At 59.9% G+C, this 12,256-nt stretch overlaps 5 protein-coding genes across 5 annotated transcripts; 3 read left to right on the top strand and 2 right to left on the bottom strand.

Annotated features, from left to right (window-relative positions):
• Nucleotides 1-1,486: 1,486 nt before the first annotated feature.
• TRAVEDRAFT_148921 (amidase signature enzyme) lies at nt 1,487-4,835 on the top strand (the record flags this gene model as incomplete). The annotated part of the gene is made up of 14 exons (XM_008040649.1): nt 1,487-1,613; nt 1,682-1,795; nt 1,874-1,984; nt 2,060-2,133; nt 2,467-2,687; nt 2,824-2,897; nt 2,969-3,020; nt 3,116-3,246; nt 3,435-3,539; nt 3,616-3,701; nt 3,789-3,831; nt 3,992-4,146; nt 4,224-4,291; nt 4,348-4,835. The coding sequence occupies 14 exons, from the start codon at nt 1,487-1,489 to the stop codon at nt 4,739-4,741; spliced, it is 1,755 nt and encodes a 584-aa protein (XP_008038840.1). The 3' UTR covers nt 4,742-4,835.
• A 551-nt stretch (nt 4,836-5,386) lies between these two features.
• Nucleotides 5,387-7,169, top strand: TRAVEDRAFT_124262 (DUF6-domain-containing protein; the record flags this gene model as incomplete). The annotated part of the gene is made up of 10 exons (XM_008040650.1): nt 5,387-5,746; nt 5,825-5,842; nt 5,932-5,963; nt 6,018-6,247; nt 6,322-6,471; nt 6,506-6,556; nt 6,618-6,708; nt 6,767-6,860; nt 6,911-6,976; nt 7,047-7,169. 10 exons carry the CDS (start codon nt 5,387-5,389, stop codon nt 7,167-7,169), a joined length of 1,215 nt encoding a protein of 404 aa, XP_008038841.1.
• Nucleotides 7,170-7,810: 641 nt separating this feature from the next.
• Nucleotides 7,811-8,034, bottom strand: TRAVEDRAFT_87082 (uncharacterized protein; the record flags this gene model as incomplete). Its single annotated transcript, XM_008040651.1, has 2 exons — nt 7,811-7,846; nt 7,918-8,034. Coding segments are annotated over 2 exons (153 nt in total), but the record flags the coding sequence as incomplete, so codon positions are not given.
• Nucleotides 8,035-8,548: 514 nt separating this feature from the next.
• Nucleotides 8,549-9,322, top strand: TRAVEDRAFT_47799 (mitochondrial fission 1 protein; the record flags this gene model as incomplete). Its single annotated transcript, XM_008040187.1, has 5 exons — nt 8,549-8,611; nt 8,674-8,806; nt 8,888-8,989; nt 9,083-9,160; nt 9,231-9,322. 5 exons carry the CDS (start codon nt 8,549-8,551, stop codon nt 9,320-9,322), a joined length of 468 nt encoding a protein of 155 aa, XP_008038378.1.
• A 590-nt stretch (nt 9,323-9,912) lies between these two features.
• Nucleotides 9,913-12,067, bottom strand: TRAVEDRAFT_37517 (uncharacterized protein; the record flags this gene model as incomplete). The annotated part of the gene is made up of 6 exons (XM_008040070.1): nt 9,913-10,215; nt 10,264-10,712; nt 10,767-10,793; nt 10,849-11,453; nt 11,513-11,839; nt 11,898-12,067. 6 exons carry the CDS (start codon nt 12,065-12,067, stop codon nt 9,913-9,915), a joined length of 1,881 nt encoding a protein of 626 aa, XP_008038261.1.
• Between the last annotated feature and the right edge of the window lie 189 nt (nt 12,068-12,256).

Here is a 12,256-nt window from a genome sequence, read left to right on the forward strand (position 1 = left end):
CGAGGACAGAGTTAGCCCATGGGCGTCCCGGCGCGCGCCGCGCGAAGGCTCCCACCGCCCACCTGGCCGCTGCAGCGTGTGCGTCGCGCGGCGCGGGGGCTGCCGCCCGCGCTGGAGGTGTGGGCCCTGCCTGTCTGCGCTGCCCTGGGATTGGTACGTCTGAGTCTATCCCTGGCTCTCGCTCTGATAGGTGCTCTGTGTAGCGTGTCTGTCTGGCCTGCTTAACCGCGCGCGGCCCGCGTGCGTCCCTAGCCCTCCTTGCTATTGGCTCTCCCTCTCGCCATTGGCCATGACGCCATGTGTCCGATGCTGTCCTGCAGCGGGGAAACTCGAACACTGTGAGTGCTAGCGTCAGGTACACTTGTTTGCGCGAGCGCTGTGGGCGAGATCGCGCGGCGCGAACCACTGGGCTGCGGCGAGCCCAGGACGCTCGGAAGATGGGGCCGGGGCAGGACTGCGCGCGTTTGGTCGAACGCTTACCACGGACACCCCGAGAAGGGCGTGGCGTGGACGGACCGCGGGGACAGGCAAGGGAGCTGCTCGAAGATGTTGAGACAAGCAAGCCGAGATGCATTCTCAGGTTCTCCAGATTCATACCCATACGAACCATACAGCGCAAGGCCTGCAGCCGCTCTGGGCTTACGTCCATCGAATCGCGATGAGTGTGTTCTCCGGTGCCCATGTCTAAGCACAGTCTTCGCCGAGAGATGGGCGCCTGTGAGCCCTCGCGGGCGATGGACGCACGCGATTGGACAGGAAATGAAGCTGCTTCTAGCAGCGGCGGTAGGGAGGCCCTCCGACTGGCTGGGTGGGATTTACCGCTGCGTGTCTGTGAAGGGCTGATCCTGCGGGCTCGGACGCGAAGTACGGGGCGAGCGATCAATGCATTGGCGGTGGCCATGGCGTGCGCAAGAGGTGCAGTGCTGCCGCCACGCGCGTCGTCGGGACGGAGGGCACACAGCGGAGGCCGTCAACGGATGGAGCTGGCGTGTGCCCGTCCGTCCCTCCGAGGGGGTGCGTGTGTGCGTGCTCCGACGGGACAGGACTCGTGTTGACCGCGCCTGTGCCGTTTCGGGCGAGAAGAGCAAGTTCGGGATCTGGGGGTGCTAACTGGACAGCTCTCGTAGCGCGCGCTGTGCGTGCCACGATCGCGCGCGGGCGAGCGTGAGCATTGCTCGCCGATCTCCGTGCTCCCCTTGGTCCCCTGGGGTGAAAATGAGCTCAGAGTGGGCGTTGCTTACGGCGCGGCGCGGGTGCAGTCAAATGCCCTAGGGCGGGGGCGTTTGGGGAGCAGCACGCACTGAGCTGTTCGGGGATAGGAACTGCCTGGTCGGCTCCCGTCCTCCCTCCCGCCTCCGCGGACATCTCGCAGACTCGGCGCCTTCTCCCCCCGTACATATACGACTCCCCAATCCGCCACCGCTCCCCGTTTCCGTCTCCCGGCCACCCCTCCTCCTCAGCGATACCGAGCCATCAGCCACCAGCCATGTGGCCCTTCTCCCCAGCCGCCTACGTGGAGATTGCCCGCAAGAAACAGGCGCGCCGCGAAGACGCTCTGCGCATCGCGCGCTCGCTCTCCGCGCCAGACGCGGAGCCGTACCTGCGCGCAACAGGTTCGTCTTCCTTCTTCCCTGCTCACGAAGCCCGCGCGATCTTCGCTGACCTTCCCCCGGACCCACAGCAAAGGAGATCGTGCAGCGCATCGCGAAGGGCGACTGGACCGCGTCCGACGTCCTCGACGCCTACCTCGCGCGCGCTGTCCTCGCCCAGGACGTGACCAACTGTCTGACGGAAGGTCAGCCGCAATCTGTGTCTTATTCGGCCCATTGCGGCAACCTCTGCAACTCCGACGCTAATCAAGTTGCGCTTCTAGTGCTCTTCACTGAGGCGCGTGCGCAGGCAAAGGCGCTAGACGACGAGTTCACCCGAACGGGGAAAGTGCGCGGGCCTCTCCATGGGGTTCCCGTGAGCTTCAAAGACACTTGTGAGTAGTAGGTCTGCCCCTACCCAAATTGATGAAATGCATAATGAATTGGTCACTCACGCGCCCCTCGGCTAGACGATATCAAGGGTTATGATACGACCCTTGGCTTCTCCTCCCATGCAGACGACCCCCGCCCCGAGGATTCGCTGGTGAGTGTCTGGAAGTGTGCGGCTCGCACCTCGTGGAACGCTGCAAGCGGTGGCTGCGGTCCCCGCGGACGTCCCCCATTCGCTGCTGCTCCGCATTGGCTCGGTTACCGGCGCATTGCGTCAGACCGAAGCGGCCGGGAGCACCCGCCGTGAATTCCGCACCGCTGAGAACCGCGGGCACTTTACCGGGCCACTCAGCGTGCGCGTCTGCTTCCGCGTGCCCGTCCTGGGCCTCGACGCAATTAATGCAGCCTTTCGCGGCCTGGGAAGCGGAACCGGAGAAGCTGGCTGGTGCGAGACGCGCTAACCCCGCGGCTTCGCGTGCCTTTCTAGGTCGTCGCCCTCGTGCGCGCTGCGGGCGGCATACCCATCTGCAAGACCAACGTCCCCCAGCTCATCTTCTTCTTCGAATGCGTGAACCCCGTGTGGGGTTGTACCCTCAATCCGTATAGCAAATCGTACTCGTCCGGCGGCACGAGCGGAGGCGAGGCGGCGCTGCTCGCTATGGACGGCGCTGCGCTTGGGTGGGGAACTGACATTGGCGGTTCGCTCAGGTGAGCTAAGATGTAGCCCCTGCGCCATTAGGACGCGCCTCTGAGCTAGTGTCGCTGGGGGCGTCGTCACGAGCACAGTGGGCTTTGCTCCCGCCGACTTGAAGCTGACAGTAGCCGCCACGCTTGCCTCCTAAAGGATACCTGCCTCCTTCTGCGGCGTTTTCTCACTCAAACCGGGTTGGGGTCGCATTAGCATGACAGGTATACAAGGTGCGCGCGTTTCGAGGTGGCAGGCCTGCTCATGAGGTGCCCATGCTGACATCTCCACCCCGTACCTGCAGGCACCTGGCCAGGGTTTGAAGGTATCCACACCGTGGCAGGTCCGATGGGGCGGTGCGTGCTCTAAATCGCGACCTCACTTTGAGTTTGCGCTGATGAGCGGCACATAATCTCCGTCTCCGCGTGCTCTTACGCAACGGCGTGTACAGATCCGTGGACGATATCGAGCTCGGAGCGCGCCTCGTCTTCGGGAAGATGGGCGACGACTTCGATCCCGCACCGCTACCGTACCGCGACCCGCAGATGCCGGCGAAGCTGCGATTTGGGTTCTACCTCTCCGGTGTGTACCTTGCTCATAACTGTGCTGCCGCCCATGCGTCTCGTCCGTTCCCCATCGCTCTTCGTGATATCCCTTAGGGCCTCTGAATCTTGCTGGCGTTAGTGTGCCCTTCGCTGTCCGGAGTTTTTTGTCGTTGGGCGACTACGTCATTCCCTGCAGGAACCAACTGACACGCGCCCATCTTGCAGACAATTTCGTCAAGCCATCTCCCGCGTGCCAGAGGGCCGTGCGCGAGGCTGTGGATGCGCTGCGTAAGGCCGGCCACGAATGTATAGAGTTCGAGCTCCCGCAGGGTACGTTCTCCGCCTCCTCTTCGCCGCCACAGGGAGCGCCATCTCATGCTGGTCCCAATCCCGTGTGGTGTCGTAGCCCGGCGAGCGATGGAGATATTCATCGGGATCACGGCTGCAGACAAGTACAAGACGCTCTCCGCGGACCTCGGCGATGACCCCTTGGTGAGCACCACCGCGCGGCAATGTCTTCGCTTACCATCGCCGCTCCGTGCTCGTATCTAGAAACTGACGCCTCTCGGTTTTGCGCAGGAACCTGGAGTGGCACCACTTGTCATGGGCCCGCGGCTCCCAGGTGCGTGCAGAGCTCCTTCTCCACATCCGCTCCCGAGCTGACACGTCCCCCGCTCTGCTCCCCCTCCTCCGCCCGATCGGATCGGCGACCGCCCATTGGCACGGCAATTCGCGATTCCCTCGCATACGCCCACACGCCCATGCATGTGCGCACGCAAAAGCCTGGCTGCGGAACGGAGCCGCGTGGGCCGTGGGGAAGCTGTACAAGGACGACGTCGTGCCGGGCGTCCTGCGCGCGGGGTGCGGCAAGGACGTCGAGGAGTACCACAAGTGGGTGCTCCAGCGCGACGAATACACGCGCATGTTCTGCCGCGAGGTGCGCGCCCCCTCTCATCTCCGCGCTTGCTTGGCCACTCGGAGCTGACCGTGCGTGTTCTCCCGTTCGTCGATAAGGTCTGGGACAAGCACGGCTTCGACGGAATCATCGCCCCCTCGCTCGCGATGCCCGGTCTCCCGCATGGGTGAGTACCGCGCTCGCACCTGTGCTCGTATCGGCTGACATATTTCACGTTTATAGCTCCGTGCAATACCTCGCGGCGCTCGCATGTGTCGACCTCGTGTACAACGTTGTCGACTCTCCCGTCGGCACGGTCCCGGTTACGCGTGTGCGCCCCACGGACGTCCCGACCCCCGAGTGGACGGACGCCCGCGTCGGGCGCGGGCACGGGTCTGCATTCGTCGAGGGCTTGCTCTATGGCACCACGGCGGGCGCGGAGAAGGATCCGAAGGACAAGAGCCGGTGCGCGACAGGCTTTTACGATGCGGCCAAGATGGCGGGTCTGCCTGTGGGCGTGCAGATCATCGGGCGGCGGTGGGAGGACGAGAAGGTGATCGAGTTGATGCGCGTCGTCGACGCTGCGCTCGGGCCGCGCGAGTTCGGGCCTGGGGTGTGGAAGGGCCAGGGCAAGTGAGCGATGTGTCGCTGTCGGTCTTTCTGCGGCCATTCGATGTGGTGCTATCAGCGAAACAGTCTAGTTGTATCAGCGATTCGGATGCTTACCTTACCACTGTATAGAAGAATGCATATAATGAGCCTGTTCCTGAGTAGTAGCTAATGTTCGCTCAGATTGTTGTCAGAGTTAGAGACCATCACATAAATCACTGCATCACACCTCATCCATTCTGTATCACGCAAACATAAGCAGATGTGTCTCCTATACGATACTTCCAAGTATCCTCCCCAAACGGACGGCGGAACGCATTCAATGAACCACAAAAACGTTTTCCACTGAATATTGAGGTTGAAACGGATAGTAATCCAGTCGTAAGACCATAACTACCCCCGCAAATAACGACATCTGTGAAGGTCACCCGCGAAGTCCATGTTGTGGTCAGACTGCAACGATTCGTCCAACTTGAACGACTTCGACGCTTTGGGATATCGATCTACTGGTGGCGGCGCCGTCAGACGCCCACAAATCCTAACTCCGCAAAAGAAGGATGTCGATGTGCCGCCCGTCGAGTCGGCTTGTTGTCGTGCCCCGTCGGTCCACTGGCACGATTCGCAAAAATACGCATCCGCTGGGTACCTCTGTGCATCGTGGTAACAAACGTTCATGGCGTCGACGAACAGGACGCCGTACCGCGCCGAGCACACGCCCGACCATACGGATTTTCCCCCGGACAGGGACACCGCTTTCTCGTCTATCCACACGGTTAGCCCGAGCCGTTCGTTGCCGAGACACCCTCTTACGGGGGGATCGTCTCCAAGCGGCGACGACGACGGTCATTACCCGCCCCCTCAATACCAGAGCCACTTGCAAGAAACCGCATGGCGCATATGGACGCGCGGCGCGCGCGAGGTTGCCGCGAGCAACACCGGCCTCCTGCTCGTCGGGGCCGCCCAATTCTTCTTTGCGTTGATGAATGTTTGGGTCAAGAAACTCAACACGTTGGCTGCAGTGCCTGCATTGGAGGTATGCTCTGGCCTCCGTGCCACGATCTTAGTGCTGTGACCTGCGATGGTAGACTAAAGGCTTTTTGTGGTCTCCCAGTTGATTTGTGTCCGCATGGTAGGTGTCAGGGGATCTGAGGCGGCGGGTCGTCTGCTAGTCGCCTCGAAAGCCGATCGTCCCGATTAGCTGATGATCATGGTACACAGGGTATCACTTGGGTATGCTGCGTGGCTTACATGTGAGCTCATGGCACAAGGGTCTGCGCCTTCAAGAGTCCCTAACACGTCTGCAGGACCATCACCAAGGTCCCGGACCCAATCATGGGCCCCAAAGAGGTGCGCCTCCTCCTCGTCCTGCGGGGATGCTTCGGCTTCGTTGGCATCTTCAGCCTGTACTACTCGCTGCAGTACCTCTCGCTCTCCGACGCGACGGTCCTGCAGTTCCTCGCGCCAATCTTTACTGCGATTTCTGGCGCCGTCCTCCTGCGCGAGCCGCTCTCCTGGCGCGAGGCCGCTGCGGGCAGTCAGTACCATTCTTCCGTCTGATTCCTCTGTTGTGCTCCGTGTGCTGAAATTGCCGCAACCAATGTTTCGCAGTCGCCAGCTTAGTGGGTGTTGCCCTCATCGCGCGCCCAGAAATCCTTTTCGGCAGGCAAGAGGACATTACATTACCAGGAGTTGAGCCGGAGGGGTTTATCGCGGATGAGGATGTCGTAGCGCCGGCGCAGCGTCTTCTCGCAGTGTGCTGTACATCCCGAATCCGCCGGTCACTGAAGGACAGCCGATCGTCCCAGTGTCGCGTTGATAGGCACCTTAGGTGCCACCGGAGCCTGTAAGTAGAGTATTTCGCGGCCTCGTGCCAACGGTACTGAGTAGCCTGGTTGACCACGCAGACACGACCATCCGTGCGATCGGCAAGCGCGCGTACCCGCTGCACAACCTCGTCTCGTACTCGACGCAGTGCGTCGTCGTCACCACCATCGCGTGCGTCCGCGATCTGTCGGCCATCGGTGGCTCCTCAATGTGCTCACCTAACGTCCAGGATGCTCGCGCTGCGCATCCCCGTGGTGCTGCCGACGCAGTGGGAGTGGCTTGCGATGCTCCTGCTCATCGGCGTGTTCGGCTTCACCGCGCAGGTGTGCTGTTCCCCCGTCCGATCTTATGTTTGTTCTGACAGCGCGGGCAGTTCCTGTTGACGGCGGGCTTGCAGCGCGAGACGGCGGGGCGCGGCACGATGGCGATTTATGCCCAGGTATGTGTGGCTGGGGACCCCAACTGTCGGGCAGCACGCGCTGACCGGTGACCACATGTCCGTGCTGTAGATCGTGTTCGCCGCGATCGACGAATTCGTGTTCTTCCACACGACGCCGTCGCTGCTGTCGGTCGTTGGGACGGTCATCATCCTCGCGTCCGCCGGCTACGTCGCAGTGGGTCCCCATTTTTGACCAGAGCGCGGCCGCAAAGGACGCTGACCACAGGCTACTCGTACAGCTTACGAAGCAGAAGGGCAAAGAAAAGGCATACCCGGACGAGGCCACAGGGGTGGAGGACCTATCACTCGAGGAGGGGTTGTTGGATAATCAGGAGGACGGAGAAGAGGGCGCGAAGAACACTCCGACTTTAGAGGGCCGGTTGTCGCGGGATGGCCAGTGAGATGATACATGCAGCGGATATCGGTGAAATAGTGGGCTGCATCTGCGGTGGGAGCCCTGTTCTTCCACGTTGTTTCTGCGCTGGGGTTACCGGAAGTAGATGCGGCGTGTCACTACGCCTAGCTGTACGCGGGTACTTGTACTGGCCAGCATGATGTAGTGCACGTTGGAACACTGGGACTCGGGGAGATGTTAGGGATAAGACAGTTGCTGCACAACGCATAGATTCGACCATCATGGATACCAAAATATACACAATGTCACGGCGAATCTTCTGCAGGACCATGGTAGTACTTGTGGTAGGTCGCTGGTCGTGCCTTGACGCGCAGCGAACCAGGCAGATCGCCTACAGAAGTGTCGAGGCCGGTGAGAACATCCCACTCCAAGGGCGAATGCGGTAATCCGGGAGATATGGGGGAGTGCAATTAGGCTATCTTGCCTGCGCGACGGTCCGCCTTCAGTTGCGTTTGCTGCTCGCGCGCACCATCGTCAGCGTCCGCTCGCGCGACAGGTGCCGGTGCAACACTTGTCCGCCGCTTACCCATGCTTTCTTGCAGTCCCGGTACGCCTGGAAGTAGTCGAGGCACTGGTCCCTGTCATAGTCGTTGTGGTTCATACAGTCCATCGACGCCTTTGATGCCTCTGCACACGGGCTAACGGGTGCGTTCGTTCGAGCGCAGGTGAGCACCGTCCTCATCTTTCAAGGAATGGTCAGACAAAGGCGACGTACTCTACGAACTTGGAGACGGGCTTGTCCTGTTTCGGGGGAAATTTGAATTCTTTTGCTTTGCTTGGAAGAGAGAGCAGTACGGACCTTAAAGCGCTTTGTGTACGACTCCGGGACGACGTTCGCCTGCGGGGCGGGGAGTTCGGTAATCTTAGCCTTGTCTACACCTTCGGTCGTGCGACTGGCCATCTCCGTTCCGTTCCAGCTGCGGTACGCCGCGACGCGTGGTACGGAAGAGGTGCGGGTGGGTGGATGAGCGGAAGAGAGCAGCAGCCACCGTACGGGCGCCTCGCCGCGTGCCTGCAGCGGCCATGGGCGCCTCTCGCCCCGCGCGTCCTCTCCCGATCCTGCCGTTTCTCGTCCTCAGCCTGCACTCAGCCCTGCCTGCTCTTCCTCGTCTACCGCCATTCCACTTACGCCCAGATCACCCGGGACACGAACACACATGCCTACAGAACTGCCGTACGCCGCGGACGCGGAAGAGTCGCTCTCCTTCGACGAGCTTGAGGTACCACCCTCAAATACACTCCGGTACTGCGCTTGCGGTGGGCCTGACTGCCTTCCTCACAGGTCCTGAAGCTACAGTACCAGAAGGAGGTTGCACAATCGCATGTTACGGTCCAGACGAAGTTCAACTATGCATGGGGTCTGGTGAAGAGCCCACAGGCTGAGCACCAGGTAGAGGGAGTGCGCCTGCTACAAGGTGCGCACTTTGTCTTGGATGACCTACTCGCACCGCGTGCATGCCACTGCGAAATCTATATGCTGATACTGAGTAACGCAGACATCTATCGCGCGGAGCCTGGGCGGCGCCGGGAATGTCTGTACTACCTTGCGCTCGGCCACTACAAGATGGGCAACTACGAGGAGGCGAGGAGATTCAACGGTACGTCCCGCCCGCCGGCGATTGCGCGCGGGCATCCAATTACCGCGTGCCGTACTCATCGCGCACTCCTTCCACCCGCATTCCGTCCCGCAGCACTGCTCCTAGACAAGGAGCCTTCAAATCTGCAAGCACAGAGCCTTGCATCCCTAATCGACACGCGTGTCACACGAGGTGTGTCCCTCTTGCGCAGTGTTCACGTACAGTGCTCGGTTGCTCACGTCGCGGCCGTTCGCGTACGCAGAGGGGTACATCGGCATGGCGATCGTCGGCGGTCTCGCGGCGCTCAGCACGCTCGCGCTCGCCACCATCATACGGCGAGCCTCTCGCAAATAGCTCCCGCACCGCGACCGCGTCTGACTCCCGCCCCTCTTCTGCGATCCGCGCTTTATTACGAACGAACGGACATGGACCTCCATCGGCGTTTACGACCGCCCCCGCCCACAATACGCCGTGTTTGCTAACTCACGAACTCGCTGTCAATGTCGCTACCATTATCGCATAATGCCGTAACTCCGCTCTGATTTTTTACGAACGCGCGCGCCGTTGACCTCGCGCAACTCGGGTAGCCGTCCAGGCCGGAGAATCTCTTCTGAACTGGTGGTGTGGATTAGGACAGGAACTTGGTCTGGCGGTGCTGTGCCCTCTGGTTAGTGTCAGTATTAGTGTGCTTGACCGTGTCCGGCGTACCATCATTAACATTACTCGTCGAACCATTATGATCAAGCCTCGCTGGGGGACATGACTGCATGAGTTGTGGGAAGACTGCACAAGAAAGAGACTATATTACTTCTGCTGGCGTATTCATATATGTGATAATCAAATTGAAACTACTCCAAGAGCTGCACCTTTTTGCTAGATACATGTTCGAAAGATTCAGCATCGAAGGAGCGTATAGAGAGAGAGATGTCACTTACATCATATATTCAATCTCGAAAATCAAATGCCTCATCGTCACGGTTATGGTCGGAAGTTGGGACAGCCACCGAAGTGCACAACATTTTGTGGAAGATTAGGAATAGGGAGCCCCTCATATCCTTCAAGATGGAGAGTGGTATACCAAAAGAGGGAGGAAGCCAGGGAAAGACCGTCGCATGAGTTCCTGGCACGAGGAATGCGACTGAACCCTGGCACGAGTCTTGATTGGGAAGGGCGGTGAATCCTCGTGAGAGCAGGTCACAGCATGCGCAGCATTTCCTGCAGACCCCGATCGCAATATTTCCCTGACGCTGCGGTGACAGTTCAGAAGGAGGTCGACGACGAAGTTGGTGACTTACAGGGAAGACACCGTCAGGGATCTGACTCTTCAAGGGGGTATCTTCAGATTCCTGGATTGCAGCAGATGCCAGAGCCATCAGGGAAGTCTCTGGATGCATCGTCATCTGCCCCTGGCACAGCTGAGCGAATTCTTCTGACGTGTTGCCGTTCTTGCTGAGAAGCTTGCGCTCGGTCAGCACAGCCTTAGCTTTAGCCAGGTACTCGGCAGGGTAGTTGTCGAAGGCCAACTCCAGCCGCTGCACGTAGGTGTCCACGAAGGTCTTGACGTCTTCATGAGTGATCGTGATGTGAGGGGTGTTCTTGAGGTAAAAGATATCCAAGGTCTTTATAGTCCCCTTGAAGGCGACCAGCCTCTGACGGGCAGTGATCCAGGCTGTGATTGTCTGAAGGTAGCGATGGAGCTGCATGACTGCCCCTTCATTCCCGTCTGAGCTCCAGAGTGCCGCTGCTGATTAGAACTGTCAGTAACCTAACAGCTTGTCAGTACGACATGAAGGACTACCTTCATCGACGTCCTCCGGTATTTCGCCTATCAATATACTATTAGTGGCTAGGTGCAATATGGAGCGGCACAGGCGTCTCACCGCTTTCATCACTCCGCTGGACTTGGTCAAATCGACTTCTGAGGCATGCGTCCATACCATGTCCATCGAGTATCTTGAACAGATCTGAACGCAAGATGGTGTCGAGAGTATGAAGACAGACGTAGATCTCCTTCGTAGCATCCACAGTGGGCACCTCCCTGATCTCGTGCAACTTCCCATGACCGCCAAAGAGAGCGCCCTTCAGCCGCAACAGCAGATCTTCCAGGAGAGTCAACCACTGCCCGACGTTCAGATTCGTGAGCGGATAGATGTGAGGGACGGCGCGGTCGGAGGCGGGGTCGGACGGGAGGATGCCGTGCTTTCCAAGTAGGGCTAATTTGCACATAAGCCGAACGGTCGTGTTGAACCTGAGCGGCGACGTGGCGTAGCACTCTCGCATCAGGACGAGGGGACGGCCGGGCCACCGCGTCCCCCTGTCCATTATGTCAACACGGGCCGCGAGTTTCCGGTGCGCGCGTCGTATGAAGAAGAGGTCGAGCCTCAACAGAGCCAGATGCTCGCTCTGCCGTTCTTGGCGCGACATCCCGAGGACGTAGGCGACAATGGCGACAACGTCGCGCAGGTGCTCGTCAAAGGGCTTCTCACTGAAAATTGCGGGATGGGTCAGACGTACAGTAGCGGATGCCAGAAGGCGATGACTTACACACTCGTTGCGGGGGCCCATTCGCGATCGTCCGTCAAGTTCTGCGCTGCCCGGGAGTCAACGGGGATCTTCTCGAGCTCAGGCAACGCAGAGGTCGCGCCAGCCGCTGTTGACGACACCCTCTCGCTCCGGGTACAGACCAGGGAGCAGCGGCCGTCAGGTTCCAAGTGCCCAGTGACCGCGACAGCTGTATCATCCTCTTCAGTGCTGCCGGTGGTGAGAAGGGTAGCGATATGGCCGAGGAAGCTCAAAGTTGTCTTGTCGAGCGTAGACACGCTAGCAGCGCGGGCGGATGTTGCCCGGCGGCCATCTCTGAGCTTGTCTCCCCTAGGCAGACGATGTGTGATCTTGTCCAGGAGGGGAGGACGATCACATGTACACTAACCTCTGAGCTTCTCTGAGCCATTGAGCGGCGACGGTGAGACAGATGATATCTCGACGTAGTGCGTCGGGCGTATCCCCTTTGAAGACCGTGTCTGCGGTCAAATCTTGCGGACGCAGGGGCCATGCGTTGGCCTCTGCATGCGCTGAGTGACTGTGCATGTCGATGCACATGTTGTCTCCCCTAGGCAGACGATGTGTGATCTTGTCGAGGGGGGGATAATGTACATGTTGGATTTTGGATTTAAGCGAGCGAGCGCCTGCTCGCCGGCGTTTGCCGAGGCGTTCAGTATCGTGCGCGCGATCGTTTTTGTATGCTATCCGTGTGCCTCCGTACCACGACGCTACTGTACGGGACAACCG

Source organism: Trametes versicolor (assembly GCF_000271585.1).
Source record: "Trametes versicolor FP-101664 SS1 unplaced genomic scaffold TRAVEscaffold_6, whole genome shotgun sequence".
Taxonomy (NCBI): Eukaryota; Fungi; Basidiomycota; class Agaricomycetes; order Polyporales; family Polyporaceae; genus Trametes; species Trametes versicolor.